The sequence below is a fragment of the Suncus etruscus genome, chromosome 6 (assembly GCF_024139225.1).
Source record: "Suncus etruscus isolate mSunEtr1 chromosome 6, mSunEtr1.pri.cur, whole genome shotgun sequence".
In the NCBI taxonomy this organism is placed as follows: Eukaryota; Metazoa; Chordata; class Mammalia; order Eulipotyphla; family Soricidae; genus Suncus; species Suncus etruscus.
Genome location: NC_064853.1, coordinates 77,735,366 through 77,759,245, shown reverse-complemented (window position 1 = coordinate 77,759,245; position 23,880 = coordinate 77,735,366). Strand labels below are relative to the sequence as shown.

Below are 23,880 nucleotides of genomic sequence, written 5' to 3'. Positions count from 1 at the left end.
TCCTATTTGCAGTACTATCATTCTGATCCCTTGCTCTAGAAATGTTTATGTGACCCTAGGTGAACAAACAGGTATTCAAATCAAACATTTAATGACAATGGCATATAGAATTTTATTTTAAAACACAATTTTAGAGATTATGTGGCCTTAAATAGGGTTACAATACACAGTGTAAGAAGCTAGGATCTAGGGCCCGGAGAGATAGCACAGCGGCGTTTGCCTTGCAAGCAGCAGATCCAGGACCAAAGGTGGTTGGTTCGAATCCCGGTGTCCCATATGGTCCCCCGTGCCTGCCAGGAGCTATTTCTGAGCAGACAGCCAGGAGTAACCCCTGAGCACCGCCGGGTGTGGCCCAAAAACAAAAAAAAAAAAAAAAAAAGAAGCTAGGATCTAGAGCAGAGCACTCTACTGAAATGCTTAAATAACTTATTTGTGTATTTAAAATATATTTAAAGAGGGACAGAGCTATAGTACAGCGAGTAAGACACTTGCCTTGAATGCAGTCAACCCATGCTCTATCCCCAGCACTAAGCACTGCCAGAGGGAGGAGTAATCCTGAAGTTTTGGGGTGGGACCCAAAAACTGCAGAAAAACATTTTTAATATATTTAAAAGAATAGGAATTTGGCTTTACATGTGTGAAGACCTGAGTATGATCCCAGGCACTAGAATATATTAATAATTATAACAGAAATACATTTTAAAATATTTTATTGGAGCACATTAAAATGGCTTGTGCCTTTGTTTCATTGTCTTTATTATCCAGAAGAATAATTCTTGAGGATAGAATGATAGTAGGGTAGCTCAGGGGGGTTGCCTTGCAGGCAGCCAACCCAAGTTCTCACATGCCATAAACTTCCCACAGCACTGTTGAGAAAAACCTGAATACAGCACCAGGAGTAATGGAGCCAGAGCTCCATTGAGTGTGGCACAAAAACAAAAATGAAAAAAAAATTAAAACATAGTTCTTGACTTTCCATATGATGCTTATATGTTTCTAAGCTTGTTCCAGTTGTTCTAACGAAATACCACAGTTGTCAAACTGTGTTTTCTTGTAAGATTCTTTACTCTTAATGTCCACACACTATCTGAGATTACTCAACCTTTACAATTATAAACTCAAGCTAGACAAGTGAGGCAAAACAACACATAGACAATACAGAAGCATTTCTTTTTTTTTCCAGGACATACCCATTTGCAATGGCACAACTGTTTGATGAAATCTTGCTAATATAGTCCAAAACTATCCTTGATTTTATTGTCAGTATTTTGCTAACCAGAGCAAACAAAAAATAGTGAAAAATTACAATGCAAGGAAGGCAGCTCTGCTGGCTTCTTTCACTCCTTCTCCACCATGGCATCCAAATCTAAAAAGCCATGCTGGTTTTCTTCTTCCAAACCTGACAAATGCACAGGGCTTCATAATATGGGAAAATACCATGACCAGACAAAGATTTTTTTATGATGAGTTCAAAGCAGTATACAGATTTTGAGTAATCACTCCCCACATATCCCTTTGTACTATAGACAAAGAATAGCACAAAATTATTCTTCCCTTCTCTTCTTCCTAAAGGACTAGAAGTAGTTTGTTTGCAAAATAAAAAAAGGAGGGGTGGTTAGTAGAAGCTCAGGAGCCTCACAAACATGTATCCTCCATGAATTAAATCTCTCTTCTACAACCATTTCAATATGTCTAAGCAATTTCTTCAAACGAGAGAAACAAAATACGAAGCCTGTCAGGCAATGTCCCATATATAAGAGCCAAACACTAAACTTAAGACACCCTTTGCAAATTTCTTAAAGGATTCCATGATGTCCAAATCATTTGGTTCACTCAATAAATTCATTAAGTCGTGAAGCAATGGTTTATGCTCAGAAAGCACACCTAACAGATTAAGTGGCTTATTAAATGTTGTTCTCAGTTCTAACTAAATATTCTAATTAATCTTTAGACAAAGGATGAATGACATTTGCAAGTGAATTGGAAAAACCAATTGCACATAGATTTTCCTTATATCTAGATTCCTTCTGTGGATCATGTGCTAGAGATTGGAAATACTGGCTGGTTAATCAACAAAATAGCAAAATGCTTCCTTGAAGGAGAGATTTAGGCTCAATATATCATTGTTCCTTAAGGAAGAAGATGAAAATGTAACTCAACATTTTTCCACCTAAAAAGGCAAATTGCAATATATTCAAGGAGAAATAAAAATGACATTTCCAAAGAAAAAACATGAAAATTAACAAATGTTTATTAGATGTCTACTAACTGCCCACAAGGCCAGTACCCAATGTGTTACAAGTGAGAAAACGCCAACTCTAAATACCAGTAAAAATCCTATTAGTAGGATAGAGCATATTTTTAAAAAGACTGTTGAAAAACTACTTGATAAATTATACAACACAAATATGAAAAAAATTGATATTAATTATTTTCTAAAGAAAACCAGGTTTCCACCTAGAGAGATCATCCATGTAAAGCATGTACCTTAACCCAGTTCAATCCTGGTCCCACATAATGGTCCCAAGAGTTCACTTGGTACAGCTCTGCAGACCCTTGAACACCACAGAGAGTAGTTCTGGCAGGTCCTCTCATGCAAACAGGTCCTGACCCATGCAACCTCCAAACACCAGGCAAGCTCACTGTGCCCGGTAGGTAATCTCCAGCACTGCACCATCCAACCAGCACCACATCCTCAGGCAGTTGCATTCAATGGCCACAAGCTGGCTGAGAATCAACAGGAGGGCCCCCTGCCTTCTCAGCATTGTTTGGGAAGATGCCAAAAGTAACAGAAAATAATTAATAATAATAATAATAATAATAATAATAATAATAATAGTAAATTAGTCTCTAGGGAAAAAATTGTGAGCTAGAAATTGCCAGGTTTCCATCAGCAGTGAATGAGAGTTCCTTCCTCTCAGCATCCCCTCCAGCACTGATTGTTCTTGTTCTTAGTATTATGTGCTAGTCTCTGTGGTGTAAGATGATACCTCATTGTTGTTTTGATTTGCATCTCCCTGATGATTAGTGACATGGAGCATTTTTTCATGTGTCTTTTGGCCATTTGTATTTCTTCTCTGACAAAGTGTCTGTTCATTTCTTCTCCCCATTTTTTGATGAGATTAGATTTCTTTTTTTTTTTGTAAAGCTCTGTCAGTGCCTTGTATATTTTGGATATTAGCCCCTTATCTGATGGGCATTGGGTGAATAATTTCTCCCATTCAGTGGGTGGCTCTTATATCCTAGGCATTATTTCCTTTGAGGTGCAGAAGTTTCTCAGCTTAATATATTCCCATCTGTTTATCTCTGCTTCCACTTGTTTGGAGAGTGCTGTTTCCTCCTGGAAGATGCCTTTAGTCTCAATGTCATGGAGTGTTTTATCTATGTGTTGTTCTATATATCTTATGGTTTCAAGTCTGATATCAAGGTCTTTAATCAATTTGAACTTACTTTTGTACATGGTGTTAGCTGAGGGTCTGAGTTTGCTTTTTTGCAAGTGGCTAACCAACTGTGCCAACATCACTTGTTGAAGAGGCTTTCCTTGCTCCATTTAGGATTTCTTGCCCCTTTATTAAAAAATAAGGGATTATATGTCTGGGAAACATTCTCTGAGTACTCAAGCTTATTCACTAATCTGAGGATCTGTTTTTATTCCAGTACCATGATGTTTTGATAACTATTGCTTTGTAATACAGTTTAAAATTGTAAAATTAAAATATTCTTTTTCCCAAGGATTGCTTTAGCTATTCATGGGTATTTATTGTTCCAAATGAATTCAGAAGTGTTTGATCCACTACTTTGAAGAATGTACTGAGTATCTTTAGAGGGATCACATTAAATCTATACCATTGGGGAGTATTGCCATTTTAATGATGTTAATCCTGCCAATCCATGAGCAGGGTATGTGTTTCCATTTCTGTCTGTCCTCTTTTATTTCTTGAAGCAGGGTTTTATACTTTTCTTTGTATAGGTCCTTCACATCTTTAGTCAAGCTGACTCCAAGATATTTGAGTTTGTGTGACATGGGTTGTTTTCTTTTTTGTGGGGTTGGGGGGAATTGATTTTTGGGTCACACCTGGCTGCGCTCAGGAGTTACTTCTGGCTCTACTCTCAGAAATTGCTCCTGGCAGGCTCTGGGGACCATATGGGATGCCAGGATTCGAACCACCGTCCTTCCACATGCAAGGCAAATGCCTTACCTCCATGCTATCTCTCCAGCTCCGGGTTGTTTTCTTAATGTCCATTTTTTCTCTATCATTATTGGTTTATAAAAAGGCTATTGATTTTTGTGTGTTAATTTTGTAGCCTGTCACATTGCTATATGAATCTATTGTTCATCTAGAAGCTTTTTGGTAGAGTCTTTAAGGATTTCTAAATATTGTATCATGTCATCTGCAAACAGCCATTTAGTCCCACCTTTATGGAAAACAATATGGAGATTCCTCAAAAAATTGGAAATTGAGCTCCCATGTGATCCATCTATACCACTCTTAGGGATATACCCTAGGAACACAAAAATACAATTCAAAAATCCCTTCCTCACACCAATATTCATTGCAGTACTATACACAATAGCCAGACTTTGGAAACAACCAAGATGCCCTTCAACAAAGAAATGGCTAAAGAAACGGTGGTATATATACACAATAGAATATTATGCAGCCATCAGAGAGATAAAATAATAAAATTTTCCTACATATGGATGCACATGAAATCTATTATGCTGAGTGAAATAAGTCAGAGGGAGATAGACACAGCAGAAGATCACGCATCTATGGGTTTTAAGAAAAATAAAAGACTTTTTTGTAATAATTCTCAGAGACAACAGAGATGAGGGCTAGAAGGTCCAGCTCACGATAGGAAGTTCACCACAAAGAGTGGTGAGTGCAGTTAGAGAAATAACTACACTGACAACTAACATAATAATGTGAATGAATGAGAGAAGTAGGAAGCCTGTCTCAAATACAAGTAGGGGAGGGTGGTAGGGAGGTGTGAGACTTGGGGCACTGGTGATGGTAATGTTGCACTGATAAAGGGGGGTTCTTTATTTAGCTGAAACCCAATTACAATCATGTTTGTAATCAAATTGTATAAATAAAGATATTTAAAAAACAAACAAAAAGAAATTGCCAGTTTTTAACTTCATAAGGTAATTTGAAAGCCCTGAAAGTACTCACCTGCCCTACTCTCCCAGGATGTTTCAGAGCGAGGCCCCCACTGGAGACAGCAGCAGCAACATTCCCCTCTTCATCCACAACCACAGCGCCCACTGTGTCCAAAGTCCCTGAATCATTCTCCTGTGAAGCAAAGGGTCAGGAGAATTCACTAAGCACAGGGTAGGACAGTTTGTTATAATTATTTGGCACTTTTTAGGACAGTCATGATATAACAAGATCTGAGCTAATACTTGCAGAGAACATTCAGCAATTTCCTAAAATGATCTATCAAATTGACATTTAAATCTTGTTCAAATGAAAATGTATTATATTATCCCCTAAAATATCCCAAACAAAAATGAGTATCATGTCTTTTATCTACAATGTGTTAGAAGAATATACATCTAGACAGATAGATTTCTTGAGTTATTGCTCTAAATTCTAATGCCTATAAAATATATTGATACATTATCACAATCCTAATTTTAATAGAAAGGATGTAACTGAGTGAAATGAATAGTAGATGCAGCACTGTTTCAGCCATCAGGGTCTAACCACTCTGTGATTTAAGAAGATCCTATGGTCCAGGACTTGAGCCTGAGTGTTACTTTTTATTTTTTAAGACAACAGTTACCAGAAGCCCTCCCCTTGCAAATGCTGCAGAATGACAGTTGGCTCAGGGTATATATAAAGCCAGAGCTGAAGTGCTGCGGGGGGAAGGGACAAGGAGACTCTGCTACTCCTTCTGGAGGGTCATGCTTGATTGGCAGAGAAACTGTTTGTCCAACTCCCAGCTCCTGCTGCTTTTTGCCACCACTTTTACTGCTCCAGGCCTAACAATAACAGTTGGCACCTGAACAGGTACAGTAACACTCTTATGGATGATCAGGGGCCAGAAGTGTCTCTGTTTCTTTATATCTGGCTCTTGCTCACTGTGTAAAGCAAGCACTCCACTTCTTCCACGACCTTCATAACTCATGACTTATATTATTTTATTATTCAAATGCAATAAAGCAGTAAAAAGATCACTAGGTCAATCATTTTACATGGCTTTAAATAACTTCTGTTCTTAATCAAAGGTTGGCAAATGAATATTTTTCATTTGTGCTTACAATGAATCCATAGTTAAGTATTATAAACCAAGAACATACTGGAGTTAAAATTAAGGAATTTAAGAAAAACTATTCCAAAGATAGGCAGAGTCCCCTTTCTGCCTGAAGATACAGCAACCAGTAGCCACACTTGACACCCTCTGACATAAAAGTGGCACATCCTGAATACTAAATTCAAAAAAAATGAGGGACCAGAACAACAGAACAGTGGATAAGGCTTTTGTCTTGTATAAGGCCAACCTAGTTAGATCCTCAAGCACCAACTGGAGTTAAGTCCAGTGTGCAGAGCCCCAAAACAAAAAATGTAAAGAAAGAAAAAAGAGAAAAAAAAGAAGTAACAATGGCCAACTTAATCTTCCTAATGAGGACCATTAATGGACTGAAAACTCTGGGACACTCTCAGAATGGAGGCAGGCAGATTACACACACTCACACACTCTCTCTCTCTCAAAATGGAGGCGGGCAGATTACACACACACACACACACACTCTCTCTCTCTCTCTCTCTCTCTCTCTCTCTCTCTCTCTCTCTCAAAATGGAGGCGGGCAGATTACACACACACACACACACACACACACACACACACACACACACACACGACTACGTCCACCAAATGATCCAGCAGCCTCTGTCCATCCTGATCTTCAGTTCAGGAGGTTTTGCATACCCTTGTGTTACAATTCAAAAACAACTTAGAAGGCTTTGTCCATCAACATTAAGCCTCTCACTTTGCCTATAAAGCTTCTTACATAATATACATCTTGATCTTGCGTATCTTGCTCCATTCAAACTTTCTTGGCCTACCATTTCTTGGTGGCCCTCAGGTCATCTAATACCAGATCACACTCTTTGCATTTCTGACTAATCTATTTTAGTTATTTTTTTTAACTCTGAACTGCTTTACTAAACATTTAAAATAAATAATAATTTAACTTCAGTTTCATTTTTATCCACTGAAGTGCTGATTATCCTGTACAATCTTTAACTTGGTGCTCTCCATCATGAGAAAACATGTCCTAGGGAGGAGGGAATAAAGATTACTTGGCAGTTTTCTTCAGATTGCTGCAATGAGAGAAATTGCACATCATGCTCCCAACATACTAACTGGTGAGAAACTTCATTACCTGAACAAATATTTAACAATATATAAAGTGTCTCAAAACTTGTTCATTACATAGACTGCTTGCTATGTATTAGTAAGAGCAAGCACCTTTTTCAATTTTGTTGTCCAATTTGGCTAGCTCCAGAAATTCCTAGCTATGGTCTGGTCTCCCTTTCATTTCAGGCATACATTTACCTTCTCTGGATAAAATTACACTTTTTCTTTTTAAATGCCAGAGCTCCTCTGGCCTTTGAACCAAGTCTTAAAGCAGTAGGGAACAAAAGATAAAGGACTTTAAAGTAACTTTGACAATCTGGATTCTATTCCTGCCAATGAAACACCAGGAAAATTGAGATAGGTCATGTAAATTAAAATTAAGCTCAACCCTCTTCAAATTTAACAAAACTATTCAATACTGACTTTAATAAGAGAAGTACATTATTTAACAAGAAATGTGACTTAAAACATTTAATGTTCCTAGGAAGGGGTGCGGGACATGGGTCACCCCAGCACCCCTCTACCTCCTTCCTCTGGAACTCCAGGGCTTTTCCTGGCCACATGGCTGGGCAAGCCAGTGAGGTGGGTGCCTTGGAGGAGCTTGTTGGTTTCCCTAGGCTTTCCCATTTCCCTCCCGGCTCCAAAGGGAGGGGCTAGGGTGGGGGCTCTGACCTTCCAGCCTTCTAGCTAGGGAAGGATCCCCTTCCTTCCTGGGAGCCAGGAGGTTCTGCCAGCATGGCATTTGGCAGCCCTCCACCATGCCAAAGGCCTCTTTAACTAACCTAGGAAGGGGTGCAGGACATGGGTCACCACAACACCCCTCTACCTCCTTCCTCCAGAACTCCAGGGATTTTCGTGGCCACATGGCTGGGCAAGCCAGCGAGGTGGGAATATCAGCACAATAGGTTCTGGCTGTAGGACTTACCAGAGAAGTTTCCTTATTAAACCTGTCCATTGTGAAACCGCGCAGGGGCATGGAACACAATGACAAATATTTGGATATCACTGTGTTTCATCTGCTTGTCATAATCTGAAAGCCGTCCAGGAGCTCGTTTTATTCCTTTACTCCCTGACTCTCCTCTCATTTAACCATTTTTCTGTACTAATGATTTTTGTTTTGGCCAAGGTAGATTACATATCTTTCACAGTAATTTCTTGGGTGGAGTCTGAAGCTTCAGCAGGCAACACGTCACAGCAAGATTCCATGCTGTAGGCTTTTTGGCCAAGATAAGGTGAAGATGCAGCCTTGGCTGCCTCCCACAGCCTTCTCTTTCCTTCCTCCCGTCCCCAGGGTTATTCCTGGACACCTGCTCAGGGTCCCAGCAAGTGGGTTCTGGCAAGGTGCAATTTAAAAGAGATCCCAGGCTTCCTTGTTCCTGCAATGGGCTGGGAAGGGACTGGTGAACTTTCAACTTCCAGCAATTAGGAAGCAAACACCTCTTGGGGAGTCAGAAGCTTCAGCAGGAAACAAGGGGAGGACATGGCTCCATGTGCTCTTCGCTTGTCCAAATCACAGACCAAAGTGGTGTCTCGGAAACACCCCCCTCCCTCTTGACTATTTCTAAAACATAAAAGGGACACATGTATCTCCTTTGTATATCTCAGATGTATTTCCCTAACATCTATAACTCTTTTCGAACATCCTCATATAGTGACAATTTTGCCCACTGGATTAGTTATTTGATTGCTTGATTTTCCCCCTTTGAGATCTGTTTTATAAGCAATACTGGTAGAAGAGTATCTCTGTATAAATTCATGTTTGAACCAAGTTACGGGGAATGTTGGACTTTATTCGTCAGCCCCCAGATGCACTAACAATATCTTGTGGCATTGCTTTTCTTTTGCATAGGCACATTAAAATGGGAAAATAATACATATGCAAACAAGTTCTTATCTAATAGAGATGGGAACACAAATTTGGTAATGTAATTAAGCCTTTTACCCTGAACATTGGCATAATGATTTGGCTTAGGCCTCAGAAGAATGGGCATCGCCCACACACACCTGAACATTGGATACCATCTATGGAAACAACTACAATTGTCTATAACATTACGAGGATCCAAGCCTCTACCAGGGAAGACCTACTATTGCTTTGGCAGTGACTTACTCCAAAGAGTGCTCCCAACACCCAGATGACTCAGCAACAGTCTGCATGCAGGGCAGATGGCTCCGCATTTAATGGTATGCTGAAACTAGAGGATGCTCCACATCAACCTGACATTGGTGAAAGAAATGCACAGAATCCAGAGTCTTTAAATATAAGAATCTGATACCAACAATAGCTAAAGTGTTAAAAAGTTTCACCGGGACCACGGAGAATGACTCAGGTTGGACAGACTGGTATGCCTGGAACCCAGAATCGGTTTTATGCCAATAAACTTCTGGGGTGAGGCCTTTTTGTAATCAGGTCAAGGATTTTTTTCCATTTTCCCCATTTTTCTGGACCTATGCAAACAACAGCGATTGCCACTATCACACCTTTACTAAATTTTTTTACTCTTATCCTTTAAGGAAAAAAACATACAACTTACTGAACTTAAAAACAAATAATATAGTAGAATGCCTGTCTCGAATACAGGCAGGGGATAGGAAGGGGGAAGGGCAATGTTACACTGGTGAAGGGGGATGTTCTTGTTATGACTGTAACCCAACTACGATCATGTTACTTAAATAAAAATATATTTCAAAAAAACATTTAATGTTTACATATAATGATCTGTAATGATAATATAACTGCAAAATAAGACTATTATTCAAAGGTATACATACCGTATTTGCCAGCATATAAGATGACTGGGTGTATAAGATGACCCCCTAATTTTGCAGTTAAAACATACGTTTAGGCCTATATTCGCTGTATCAGACAGAACGTTCCTGTGCTGCACGTGCTGCATGTGTTCCTGTGCTCATGTACCACAGTGAGCCAATCACAACAAGCAAAGGTTCAAAGGTTCTACTGTAATAGACTTTCTCTCTGACTCTGGCCAATCTGAGCAGGCTTTTTATAGTGTAGATTCGGGTCCAGAACATTGTCTAATTTGCATGCATAAAAAGCCTGCTTGAATTGGCTGAGTTTGAGAGGCGGTCCGAGCAGACTTGCAGTGATTGGTGCAGGATTGAGTTGGAAAATTCATTTTGTGGCAATATTCAGACAATTTTCGTTTAGTGGCATATTGAAACATTTTTCGGGATATACTCGGTGTATAAGACAACCCCCGATTTTCGGTTAACCTTTTTTGTTTCAAAAGTCGTCTTATACACCGGAAAATATGGTACAATAATTAGCATATTAAAAATAAAACAAAATCTTGTTTATGTCTAACCTTGACCATTTTTCACATGAATTAAAATGTTATTAGAAAAATGGAGGTAATTAAGGGTTCAAAATATATTTGGTCTATCCTCCCCTTTTCTTAAAAAATATTATTCAGTGACCCTCTGGAAATTGACCTTCATTAAGCAAACGGAAAGTATCCCCATAGGCAGGAGGGGCTGTAGGAAATGTGCATTTAAGAAATGATCAGGGAGGATTACAGCTATGTTCTTAATTACTGCATAGCTTAATTCTAACTTGATAAATATGTGGACAGTTTAATTTTTTTAATTAATTAATTTTTTTGTTTTGGAACCACACACAGCAATGTTCAGAGGTTACTCCTGGCTCTGTCCTTAGTCATCACTCTTGTTGGTGTTCATGTGGGATGCTGGGCATCAAACTTTTCCTGCTGTACTATCTCTCCAGCCCAATAGTTTAATCTTTAACATGTCATGTTAAAGTCATGTCCCCAATGAGAGTTTACATACTGCCTAAACCAATTTGATTAGACCAGTAAAGAATATTTTTAGTGTTTCACATTTTTATTTTCAATACAATAAAATATATCACCTCTGTCTCACATGTTTAAGTCATCTTTGAATCCTTAAACATCAAAGTTTTAAGCCACTATCCTGTAAAACCATGCAGTGAGACTAAGTTTATTCATTAGCAAACTCCTAAAACAAACATTTTCTATTTCCTCTTACTACCAAAATCCTACCTTTTATCAAAGACCTCTCTTAAATTCTACCTATTCCTAAATACTAGCATGAGAAATTGATCAAACACAGAATGATTTCACCATTCTTCTAGCCTCTATAACTCAGAATGATTTTATTCTTCTAGCACATACAAACTAGTATGACTTTCTTATATTATTTAATTCTGCTGTACCAAATATAATGATTTGTACCTAAGTATTATAAGCTCTATTTATTCCTTAAAGTCATATATAGAATGAACATCCAATAATTTCCATTTGTAAGAATGCTGAGGTCTAGGCAAAATAGGTCAAAGCGGGAAAGAAAAAAAAAAAAACCACTAAGGACAATCCACAGGCTTACTAAGAGGTCTCAAACTCGCAGCCCAAGGGCCGCAAACGGCCCTCAGTACAACATTTTGTGGCCCTGCCCTAGAGGAATCTTTTTTTGTTTTGTTTTGTTTTGTGTTAGTTGTTTGGGCCACACTCCCCAATGTTCAAAGCTTACTACTGACTTAGCACTCAAGGATCACTCCGACTTTGCCTCCTGTGGCCCCAGGTAAATTGAGTTTGAGACCCTTGGATGTCTCCAGATAGAAGTAAGATAAGACCATTTTTTGGCTGTGTACACCTCAAAAAGACCAAAAGGGGCTTTCATAATTTGAGTTCTGAAGGTCAATATATCATGAAAATGGATAAATGACTATCCCTTGAGTCATTTCCAAATAACCACCAAAGAGACAATCACCCTTGCAAAATAAATACACATTCCAACCAAGTCTGCCAAGGGTTGGATTAGAGGAAACCTTTAGTGAGGTTTTCCACCTCTGGTGGGAGGTGTGATGCTGAAACACTGCCTAAAGCTCTATTACTGTGGCAAAGTAGGAAGTCACAGTGCTTCTTTAAAATACAAATTGAAAAATAAAAATACTTTCAACACGCCCACAAATGCAAGTCACCATGTTCAAACTGAACTAGTTCTATAGACTTACTCTTCTCAAATAAGACATAAACCAAGCTGTGAAAGATCATGAGTAAAACAGCCCACTCAGCACTAAACTGGCCGTCTTAGGAGGAGAGGGTGGGCCAAATCCCTACCCTAGTGAAACCCAAACTGCTGCCTCCATCACCCAGAATTATGTGTCCCCTGTGGTGCTGCCTCATCACTGACCCTCTATGATTCCCTCAGGGACACTAATCTGACCAAACTTTAGGTACACCGGTTCTAGGGCTCATATCACAAGGGTTTTTTGGAGTACAGGCAGCCTCTCCTGTATCTTACTTCTTTCAGTAGGCCTGGCAGCTGAGTACATGGCCCTAAAATTTGTAGTATCAGTAACAGTACTGTGAATCTCTGGACTATTTCATTTGTTTAATACTGTAATCCCTATAGGAACATACCAGTTTAACAAATGGGCAGCTTACAAGAGTTCACTAAATCTTTTGTCACTGTATTAATGACTTCACTGGAGATACAGTAATTTTCACAAATGTGCTTACTACTATATTTTTTTCTTTTTTACTTTTTTTCTTCCTTTTTATATTTTCTCTTCTTTTTTCAATAACTTTGCTTTCACTTATCTGGAAATAAATATATTATGATTAACTATGTCAATTATGTGATGCATTTTCTTTAAATAAGTTTTATAAAAGTTTTATAAAAAAAGTTTTATTAAAAAGCAATGTCAGGGGCCGGGCGGTGGCGCTAAAGGTAAGGTGCCTGCCTTGCCTTCGCTAGCCTTGGACGGACCGCGGTTCGATCCCCCGGTGTCCCATATGGTCCCCCAAGCCAGGAGCAACTTCTGAGCGCATAGCCAGGAGTAACCCCTGAGCGTTACCGGGTGTGGCCCAAAAACCAAAAAAAAAAAAAAAAGCAATGTCAATACTTGGATATGAGAGAAACACAAACTTAATTTTCATACATTTGCCAGTTTATAAGGCAATCTATCCCGATGTCCATTATGGAAGACCCCTGCCCCAGCTTAGGAAATCACACACCCAAAACTAAATAATTAACATACAATGAATAAGTGTGTGTGTTTTGCGTGTTTGTGTGTGTTTATTTGTTTTACTTGAAGGAGGGAGGTGGGGAGAGCTATAGAAGTACATTCTATGTTACATTTATTACCTATTACCTGCCTAACAGGAAAGGCACTTGGTCAAGCACGCCCCCTTGTGGGCCCTTCACAAGTCACCTTTCCTTGAATTGGTTTAAGGCAGTGGTTCTCAAATAATGGGCGCGCCCCCCTGGGGGAGGGGGGCTCCGTAAAGGGAGGACGCATTTGACCTTGGCAAACACTGTCATGACAAGCTAAACCCCGTATTTATGTCTCTGTATGTCTCTGGAGCTGAGAGTTGCTGTGTCCTGCTTCAAACCCCACTTTGAAAAGCTACGCATTGCAAGACGTGCTCATTGTAGCCATTAATCCAGACATCACCTCTGATTAAAAAAATCAGCTCACATTATTTTATATATTTTGTTTTGCAGGTTACAGTTTTTTAATAAAGATACTATTTACAGTTGCGCGGGGGGGGGAGGCTCGAAAAATATTTTCTTCTTCCTAGAAGGGCATGACAGAATAATTGAGAAGCACTGGTTTAAGGATGTAGGCTAAAAGTCAACAATAAAATCAAGAGACCCAAACTATAACAATCTAAACTTAAAATGGGCCTGTTATAGATTTAATGCCATCCCTCTAAAGATACCCATGACATTCTTCAAAGAAGTGGATCAGACACTTTTGAAATTCATTTGGAACAATAAACACCCTCGAATAGCTAAAGCAATCATTGGGAAAAAGAATATGGGAGGAATTACTTTTCCCAACTTTAAACTGTACTACAAAGCAACAGTTATCAAAACAGCATGGTATTGGAATAAGGATAGGTCCTCAGATCAGTGGAATAGGCTTGAATACTCAGAAAATGTTCCCCAGAGATACAACCATCTAATTTTTGATAAAGGAGCAGGAAATCCTAAATGGAGCAGGGAAAGCCTCTTCAACAAGTGGTGTTGGCACAATTGGATAGCCACTTGCAAAAAATTAAACTTAGACCCCCAGCTAACATCATGTACAAAGGTAAAATCCAAATGGATTAAAGACCTCGATATCAGCCCCAAAACCATAAGATATATAGAACAGCACATAGGCAAAACACTACAGGACATTACAGGCATCTTCAAGGAGGAAACTGCACTCTCCAAGCAAGTGAAAGCAGAGATTAACAGATGGGAATATATTAAGCTGAGAAGCTTCTGCACCTCAAAGGAAATAGTGCCCAGGATACAAGAGCCACCCACTGAGTGGGAGAAACTATTCACCCAATACCCATCAGATAAGGGGCTAATCTCCAAAATATACAAGGCACTGACAGAACTTTACAAGAAAAAAACATCTAACCCCATCAAAAAATGGGGAGAAGAAATGAACAGACACTTTGACAAAGAAGAAATACGCATGGCCAAAAGACACATGAAAAAATGTTCCACATCACTAATCATCAGGGAGATGCAAATCAAAACAACGATGAGATACCACCTCACACCCCAGAGAATGGCACACATCACAAAGAATGAGAATAAACAGTGTTGGCGGGGATGTGGAGAGAAAGGAACTCTTATCCACTGCTGGTGGGAATGCTGTCTAGTTCAACCTTTATGGAAAGCGATATGGAGATTCCTCCAAAAACTGGAAATCGAGCTCCCATACGATCCAGCTATACCACTCCTAGGAATATACCCTAGGAACACAAAAATACAATACAAAAACCCCTTCCTTACACCTATATTCATTGCAGCTCTATTTACCATAGCAAGACTCTGGAAACAACCAAGATGCCCTTCAACAGACGAATGGCTAAAGAAACTGTGGTACATATACACAATGGAATATTATGCAGCTGTCAGGAGAGATGAAGTCATGAAATTTTCCTATACATGGATGTACATGGAATCTATTATGCTGAGTGAAATAAGTCAGAGAGAGAGAGAAAAACGCAGAATGGTCTCACTCATCTATGGGTTTTAAGAAAAATGAAAGACACCCTTGTAATAATAATTTTCAGACACAAAAGAGAAAAGAGCTGGAAGTTCCAGCTCACCTCAGGAAGCTCACCACAAAGAGTGATGAGTTTAGTTAGAGAAATAACTACATTTTGAACTGTCCTAATATTGAGAATGTATGAGGGAAATGTAGAGCCTGTTTAGGGTACAGGCGGGGGTTGGGTGGGGAGGAGGGAGATTTGGGACTTGGGTGATGGGAATGTTGCACTGGTGATGGGTGGTGTTCCTTTTATGACTGAAACCCAAACACAATCATGTATGTAATCAAGGTGTTTAAATAAAAAAAAATTATGCATTAAAAAAAAAATGGGCCTGTTATACTGACAGGTCAGGGAGCAAAGGATGATGGTATGGGATACACTCTGGAAACATTGGTAGAAGGAGGTCAACACTGGTGGTAGGATTGGCCCAGCTCATTGTATTTTTGAAATTCAACTATGACAGATTTTGTAAATCACAATGGCTTCAATAAAATAAAATTTAAAAAATAGATAGTATACTATTTCTAAAATACTTCTTGAAAATCATTTGCTCATTTAGTCATATACTATTCTTAAATGTTTACAATATTAAAAATATATTATTCAAAACTATTTCAAATAACCTAAATCTTTTTTCATTATATCCCCAAATATTGTGAAAATTGAAGCATTATATTAGATTAATGTATAATCAAAACATATAAATGATAGACTCAAAGCTATTTTGAAAGACATTAAGATTAACAGTATGTTAATAACATGCTGTTTCTATTTCACAAAATTAATATTAGCATCATCATTATAGATGTTTAAATTGATAATGCTACTGAGAAAAGGCATTCTTTCCTGACACTATCATAAAAAAATAAAAAATACTCATAAATTGGGGCCGGAGCAATAGCACAGCAGTAGTGTGTTAGCCTTGCACATGGCTGATCTAGGACGAACCTTGGTTCGATCCCCGGAGTCCCATATGGTCCCCCAAGCAAGGAGTAATTTCTGAGCGCATACCCAGAAATAACCTCGAGCATCACTGGGTGTGGCCCAACCCCCCAAAAAAATATATATGTATATATATTCATAAATCACTGAGCCCAGATAAAACAAATAAACACATAGACCAACATCAAAATAACAACTGTATAAAGTAGGTCATTCAATTTGTGATTGGAGCAATAATACAGAGGTATGGTACTTACCTTGCATGCATATAACCAACCCTATTCCCAGCCTCCCATATGGTTCCTGAATACTGACTGCTAGGAGTGATCCCTGACCACAGAACCAGAAGTAAGCTTTTTTGTTGTTGTGTCCCAACAACAAAAAAACAAAAATGCAAATTAGCGAGCATTTATTGATGCTCCAAGGGGTAAAAAAAAATGTGATCCAGATGGTATTTGAACTAATGCTAATAGAAATTTAAGTATAAAGTTGCTGGTATTATATAACTAATTGTTACTATTTACCCTGATAGAGGGCAAAAGTCCTAAGCAGGGAATCAGAAGGAAATTCATGACAGACTGGATAGAGAAACGTATTTGGAAAAAGAAGAAAATACAGAAGAGATATAATAAACATGTAGGTTGGCTCACGGTTTCAAGAAGGTTTATTTAAAAAAGGTCAAAAAGCATGAGTTTTAATTTAAAGATTCAGTTAAGTGCAGGTACTGGGACTTAAGGGGAGGCTGGGGTCATCAATAGGGCCTCCAGGGGATGGAAAGGTGCTGACCTGCCTCTCTTGCAGGTACTAGGGCTTGAAGGGGAGGTTGGGGCCGCCAGTAGGGCTGCCTGGGGATGGACGGGCGCCGACCTGTCTCTCTTGCATGTACCAGGCTTGATCTAAGGGGAGACTGGGGTCGCCATTAACACACCTAGGGACAGACGGGTGCCGACCTGCCTCTCTTGCAGGGGTCTCAAACTCAATTTACCTGCAGGCAGCAGGAGGCAAAGTCGGGGTGATCCTTGAGTACAAAGTCAGTAGTAAGCCTTGAACATTGGGGGGTGTGACCCAAACAACTAAAACAAAACAAAACAAAAAAAGATTCCTCTAGGGCAGGGCCACAAAATGTTGTACGGAGGGCCATTTGCGGCCTATGGGCCGAGGGTTTGAGACCCCTGACTGGAGGCTGAGGTCGCCAGTAGGGCCATTCGGGACAGACCGGTGCCGACCAGGTACTCTTGCAGGTACTGGGGCTTGATCTAAGGAGAGGCTGGGGTCACCAGGGGAGACTGCTGGTCACCAGTAGCAGTGCCTGGGGAACTAGAGAAGTGGTGACCTGCTCCTCTTGAAGCTACCAGGGGTAGAACTGAGGCTAGGCTATCAGAGGTCACCACTATCGGAGCTTGGGGACTGCAGCCTTTCACAGGTATCAGGAATGTAGAGATCTGAGGGCAGCATCAAATCTCAGCAACTGCCTTCACCATCCCTGCCTAGGGCCTCACTTCAGATTAGGGACCCAGCCACACACCACAGGTGTCATTGGAGGGCTGAGAACAAGGGCAGAACACTCTGAACCACCAAAAGCAAAGAAATATGGGGAAACCAAGGAAGACACTACCAGCCAGAGATATGGAGAGAAATCCTAGCAAGTTCCCAAGTCCACCAAAACACATGAACTCAATAGATGAGAACATAAAAGTGGCATTGAAAACCATGGCATTGGGGCTGGAGAGATAGCATGGAGGTAAGGCGTTTGCCTTTCATGCAAGAGGTCATCGGTTCGAATCCCAGCGTCCCATATGGTCCCCCGTGCCTGCCAGGAGCAATTTCTGAGCATGGAGCCAGAAGTAACCCCTGAGCACTGCCGGGTGTGACCCAAAAACCACAAAAAAAAAAAAAAAAAAGAAAGAAAACCATGGCATTAGAAATCTAAGAATTGGGGCCGGGCGGTGGCGCTAGAGGTAAGGTGTCAGCCTTGCCAGCGCTAGCCTAGGACGGACCGCAGTTCGATCCCCCGGTGTCCCATATGGTCCCCCAAGCCAGGAGCGACTTCTGAGGGCATAGCCAGAAGTAACCCCTGAGCGTCACCGGGTGTGACCCAAAAACCAAAAACCAAAAAAAAAAAGAAATCTAAGAATCACTCGCCAGTGACTTCAAGAAATCCATAGATGAGCCAGTCAACCAACTCAAAGATTAACTTTTACAGCATATGAGAGAACCCATACAAAGAGAATTAAAGGAAATTAGAAAAGTTATAGCAAGCCATAATAGCAGAATTAAACAGTTGGAGAATAGTTTAGAAAAACTTGAAAAACTACAAACCAAAAATGACAAAGAAGCCAAAAAGGAAATAAGAGGTAAGGCATAAGAAGAAAATGTCAGGTATTTAATAAACAAAGACAAAGAAATAATCTACAGATTGTAGAAATACCAGAAGTGGAGGGAAGACGAAAAGGAGAAGAAAGAGTGGTGAGGGAATTCATAGCAGAAAATCTTCCCACCCTCTGGAAAGACGCTCTTGGTTCAAATCAAAGAGGCAAAAAGAGTCCCTAATAAAATAGACACTAATAAACCAAAACCAAGACATATAAAAATCCAAATGGCAAAAACCAAACAAAACAAAAAACCCAGGGAAAAATTAAAAAAAAAAACCCACAAAGAGAAAGATGAATTCCTTTTTTTTAATTTTCATTGAGTGTTTTCTTTTTTAAAAAAATTAATATCTTTATTTAAACACCTTGATTAGAAACATGATTGTGGTTGGGTTTCAGTCATGTAAAGAACACCCCCGTTCACCAGTGCAACATTCCTTAAAACAATAAGGGAGAAAAGAAACTTCAAGTACAAAGGAAAGAACATCAGAATCAAAGGAGATCTCCCTTTTGAAACAATTCAAGCAAGAAGACAGTGGAATGACATATTCAAACTACTGAATGAAAGAAACCTCCAACCTAGAGTCTACTACCAGGCAAAACTCTCATTCATATGAGAGGGAGGACTAAAAACATTCTCAGACAAGAAAGATCTCACATACTATTTGTGCTAACCAAGTCAACTCTAAATGAACTACCTAAAGATGTATTACACAATCCAAATCTCCGATTGTAACAACAACCACTCTACTTAGTACAATAGCACGACAACCCAGTCTGTCAATAATCTCCTTAAATGTCAATGGACTAAACTCTCCCTTTAAAAAACATAGAATAGAGGGTTGGATCAGACAACAAAAACCATATTTCTGCTGCCTGTAAGAAACACACCTAAAAGAACAGGATAGACACAGGCTTAGAATAAAAGGATGGGGGCCGGGCGGTGGCGCTAAAGGTAAGGTGCCTGCCTTGCCTGCGCTAACCTTGGACGGACCGCGGTTCGATCCCCCGGTGTCCCATATGGTCCCCCAAGCCAGGAGCAACTTCTGAGCACATAGCCAGGAGTAACCCCTGAGCGTTACTGGGTGTGGCCCAAAAACCAAAAAAAAAAAAAAAAAAAAAAGAATAAAAGGATGAAAATCAATTGTTCAAGCCAATGGAAAAAAAAAAAAAAAAAAGCTTGGACAGCCTTCCTCATATCAGATCAAATTACATTCAACCTCAAGAATGTGCTCAGAGACCAAGAGGGTCACTTACTGATCAGGGGAACCTTAGACCAAGAAGGTCTGATCAATATCTATGCACCGACTGTAGAGCCAGCAAAATATATAAGGCATTTTGTTCACAAACCTAGACAAACATATGGAAGGAAATGTGATAATAATAGGGGATTTTAATACTCCCTATCACCGCTAGACAGATCCACTAGGCAGAAAACTAGCAAAGATACAAGAGTCCTAAATGAGAAACTTATACACTGCTGGGTGTGACCCAAAAACCAAAAAAAAAAAAAACAGAAACTATTCCAATGATAATAATGGGGTGTTTTCTTCTTCCATAGACTCTGTTAAACACACTGAATACTAAAAATTGAGGGAAGATTTATAAAGCTGATAATGTTTGGTGCTAATTTATAAACAAGTATCCTGGAAAATCACAGATTACTTCCAGAATAAAATAAAATCAGTAGTTAAAATTTGTGAATGTTGATTACTTGCCTCATTCATATTTGAATTTAACTGTTAGATTCATTGTGGGGGAAGGGGCTGGAGAAATAAGACAGAGGTTAAGCACTGGCTTTACATGCAGCCAGCCAGATCCAGTTCCACCTGATTCCAAACAGTCCCCACCAAATCCACCACCAGCTGGTAATACCACCTCAGGTCCTATGCAGCAAAGTATCCATGTATCAGTGGCCAGAAATCACCAAAAGAGGCCTTCAGGTCTCTTGAGTATTACCTGGGAATCCTCCCCACAAAAAAACAAAATTTTTTAAAATAAATATTTATTATCAATTTAAGGCCAGACCATAGATAACTCAGCAGAAAGGGAGTTTGTCTTGCCAGCTGCCAAGCTGAGTTGGATCCCTGGTATCCCATATGGTCCCCCAAGCCCACCAGGCAGAGCCAGAATAACACCTGAGTTTCACTACCAGCTGTAACCCAAAACAAAACAAAACAAAACAAAAAAAAACATGACTTGGTATTGATTTAAGGAAAACTTGGCAAGAAATCTAACATATAGCTATTGAACAGCTATATTATTATTATCTAGATGTCAAGTTTTCAAATTCCTAAACTCAGATAATTAATGTGTTGACAAGAGACATTTAAAGAATCCCTGCCACCACTTTGTAAAATCTACTCATCAATAAACTCATCAAGTGGTAGTAATTAATAACATGTTAATTTATCAACTTACCACTAATTTACAAGTTCTATAGGCTGATTCTACAATCAAGATAGTCTTAGGTAAAGCAAGTGTAATTTTTAGTATATCAGAATTCAATGAAACAATTTATAACAAGATAATATTTTTGTAAGAGTTTTTTGTTTTACAAAAAAATGTATGTAATTTACTTTATATAAGAAAAGTAAAAAAAATCTTATTTAGCTTACTTATATTCTCCTTGATTATCTTATCACATAAATTTTTAGAAAAGACTAATTATTCCTTCCCCTGAATACATAATTCACAGACATGTACACAAGTCCAAATATGAAGAAAACATGCTTTTCATGCATTTATTTTCTTTGATCTCAACCTACCTCTCACCCAAAAAATACAGTGATTTAGTATGATACAGTTAAGTGTTTACATAATAATTTCAAGATGGTGGATAAAAGGGAAAAATGTTAGCCACAATATACTTCAAAAGAATAGAATGTATTTATATGAAGTGCACAAAGCAAAGCCAGCATTTCCTTTCTGAAGCATGTGGTCAATTTGATGTCCCTAAAGAACACAAAATTAAAAGTTGTAGCATCTCTTTAGAGTGGTTTTCAACACGCTATATAGGATAAAGCACTGTAAAATTTTCTAAACTTATTCATTATAAATTGAAGAATAAAAGAGATTCAGACAATGGAAAAAAATGTCTGGTTATCTTTTGTTTCACCATCCTAGACATGTAATGCTTTACCTAAAAGCCAAAGAAATTAATTGAAAACTTAAATTCCTTTGTAAAAAGCACTGGGAAGAGGAAATAATTTTCTATGTACATTCAACTGTAAAATCCATTACTAAAGAAAAAGACATGGAAACTATTTCAACAATATGCTTGTAAAAAAATGAAGAGTGAATAAAAAAATCAAATATTTGAAATATCAAAATCTGGAGATCAAACAATATCCCCAACCTCTTTTAATACTCTAAAAAATAAGTCTCTTCCCATGATATGTAGAGCTCATGATTTGAAAGTGATATTTACAAAATCGAGATTATGTTGTATTGAATCTTTCCCAGTTTGAGCATCTCATCTTTCCATCACAGAGAACCTCAGGGAGTTCTATGGCAACTGACCAATGACTGAACAATCACTTCTCTCCCAAAGAAAAGTTTCCATTTTCAAAGATGACCAAGATTCATACCATACAACTGCCTTTTTCCTTTTATGTCAAAAAACAAAACAAAAACTAATTCAAAACATGTCAATCATTTTATCACATGCACCACAAAAATAACTGAGAAGAATTCTAACAATGAGATCCATGATGCTACTCTCAGGGAAGAGCTAAAGATGCCAATCTGTCAGATGGACAAAGAGAAAGGGGCCTATCGGCCTCCATCATGAATTGATGTAAGTTCATTAAAATTTAAACTGACTAGACAACAAAACAAAAACTATCACAGGGAAAACCATTCAGAGTCCTTCATGAAACAAGTCATCTCTTTGCCTACTTCTGACATATAAAAGATCTTATCTATCATAGGCCCAGTCCTGCAACAACTTGGTTCAATGAGTTTAATACGAGTAATTGTTTAACAAAGAGAGGGGGGAAGAAAACAAAAGAGAGAGAAAACCCTAATAATCCAATTCAGAAACAAAATGGGGGGAAAATCACAAAAGACATCATAGAAATTCAAAGAAAGGATCATTCAAAAGAAGTTCAAAGTAATCATTAGATTACTTTAAGCCTCTATGCCATGGACTGAGAGAACCTGGAAGAAATAGATGAATTCTGTGAACTTACGTAAATTTCCAACACTGAACCAAGATGGTTCAATACTTACACTGCCAGTGTGGCCCTCAGGGTCCCTGGCACTTCTGGGCCAGGCAACAAAACAATAGTTCTGCACTATCAGCACAAGCATCTAACAGGACTGCACAGTCAGTCCAAGTGTCCAACCTTCACAGTCAGACCAAGCATCCAGCAGGCCTTCAGAGTAAGCCCAAGCATTTAGCCTGTACTGTCAGACCAAGCACCCAGCAGGCCTGCACATTCAGTTCAAACATCCAGCAGTCAGTCTAAACATCAGGAGAAACAAACCCACAGCACCAAGCACTGATGAAGGTTCCCAATATCCCCTCTGGCATCATCAACCACCACTATAAAATGAAAAAGAATCACATCTAGAGGTGCAATGACAAAGTAGACACAGCCAGATTAATGTAAACTCTTGAGCATTTAAAATCTGGCAAGTTCAAATAAAAAAAATAAGTTCAGCATCCTTTAACTTCCAATTAATTTAAATTAAAAAAAATTCAAATCCATTACTATAAGCTCGAGTATGTTTAAATAACTTTCATTTAAAACTAATCTTTCGGGGCCAGGAAGGTGGCACTAGAGGTAAGGTGTCTACCTTGCAAGCGCTAGCGTAGGACGGACTGCGGTTTTCGATCCCCCGGCGTCCCATATGGTCCCCCCAAGCCAGGGGCAATTTCTGAGCGCATAGCTAGGAGTAACCCCTGAGCGTCAAACGGGTGTGGCCCAAAAACCAAAAAAAAAAATAAATAAAATAAAACTACTCTTTCGAGATGTTAAAAAAACTATACAATATTTCTAAATAAAAATCTAGTACCATAATTGAGATATACTACAACGTATGCATGGGTTTAAAGACACTGCCATAAAAAAAAAAAAAAAGAAAGAAAAGAAAATTGCTCTGACACATAACATTTTCATTGATTACATTTA

General features: G+C 38.9%; 1 protein-coding gene across 1 annotated transcript in view; it reads right to left on the bottom strand.

The window, feature by feature from the left end:
- Nucleotides 1-23,880, bottom strand: part of TASP1 (taspase 1) — a 205,785-nt gene that overhangs the window by 113,257 nt on the left and 68,648 nt on the right. Inside the window, exon 9 of the mRNA XM_049774347.1 lies at nt 5,178-5,297. Within this exon, the coding sequence (XP_049630304.1) occupies nt 5,178-5,297 (120 nt within the window). The remainder of the gene's footprint in view (nt 1-5,177; nt 5,298-23,880) is intronic.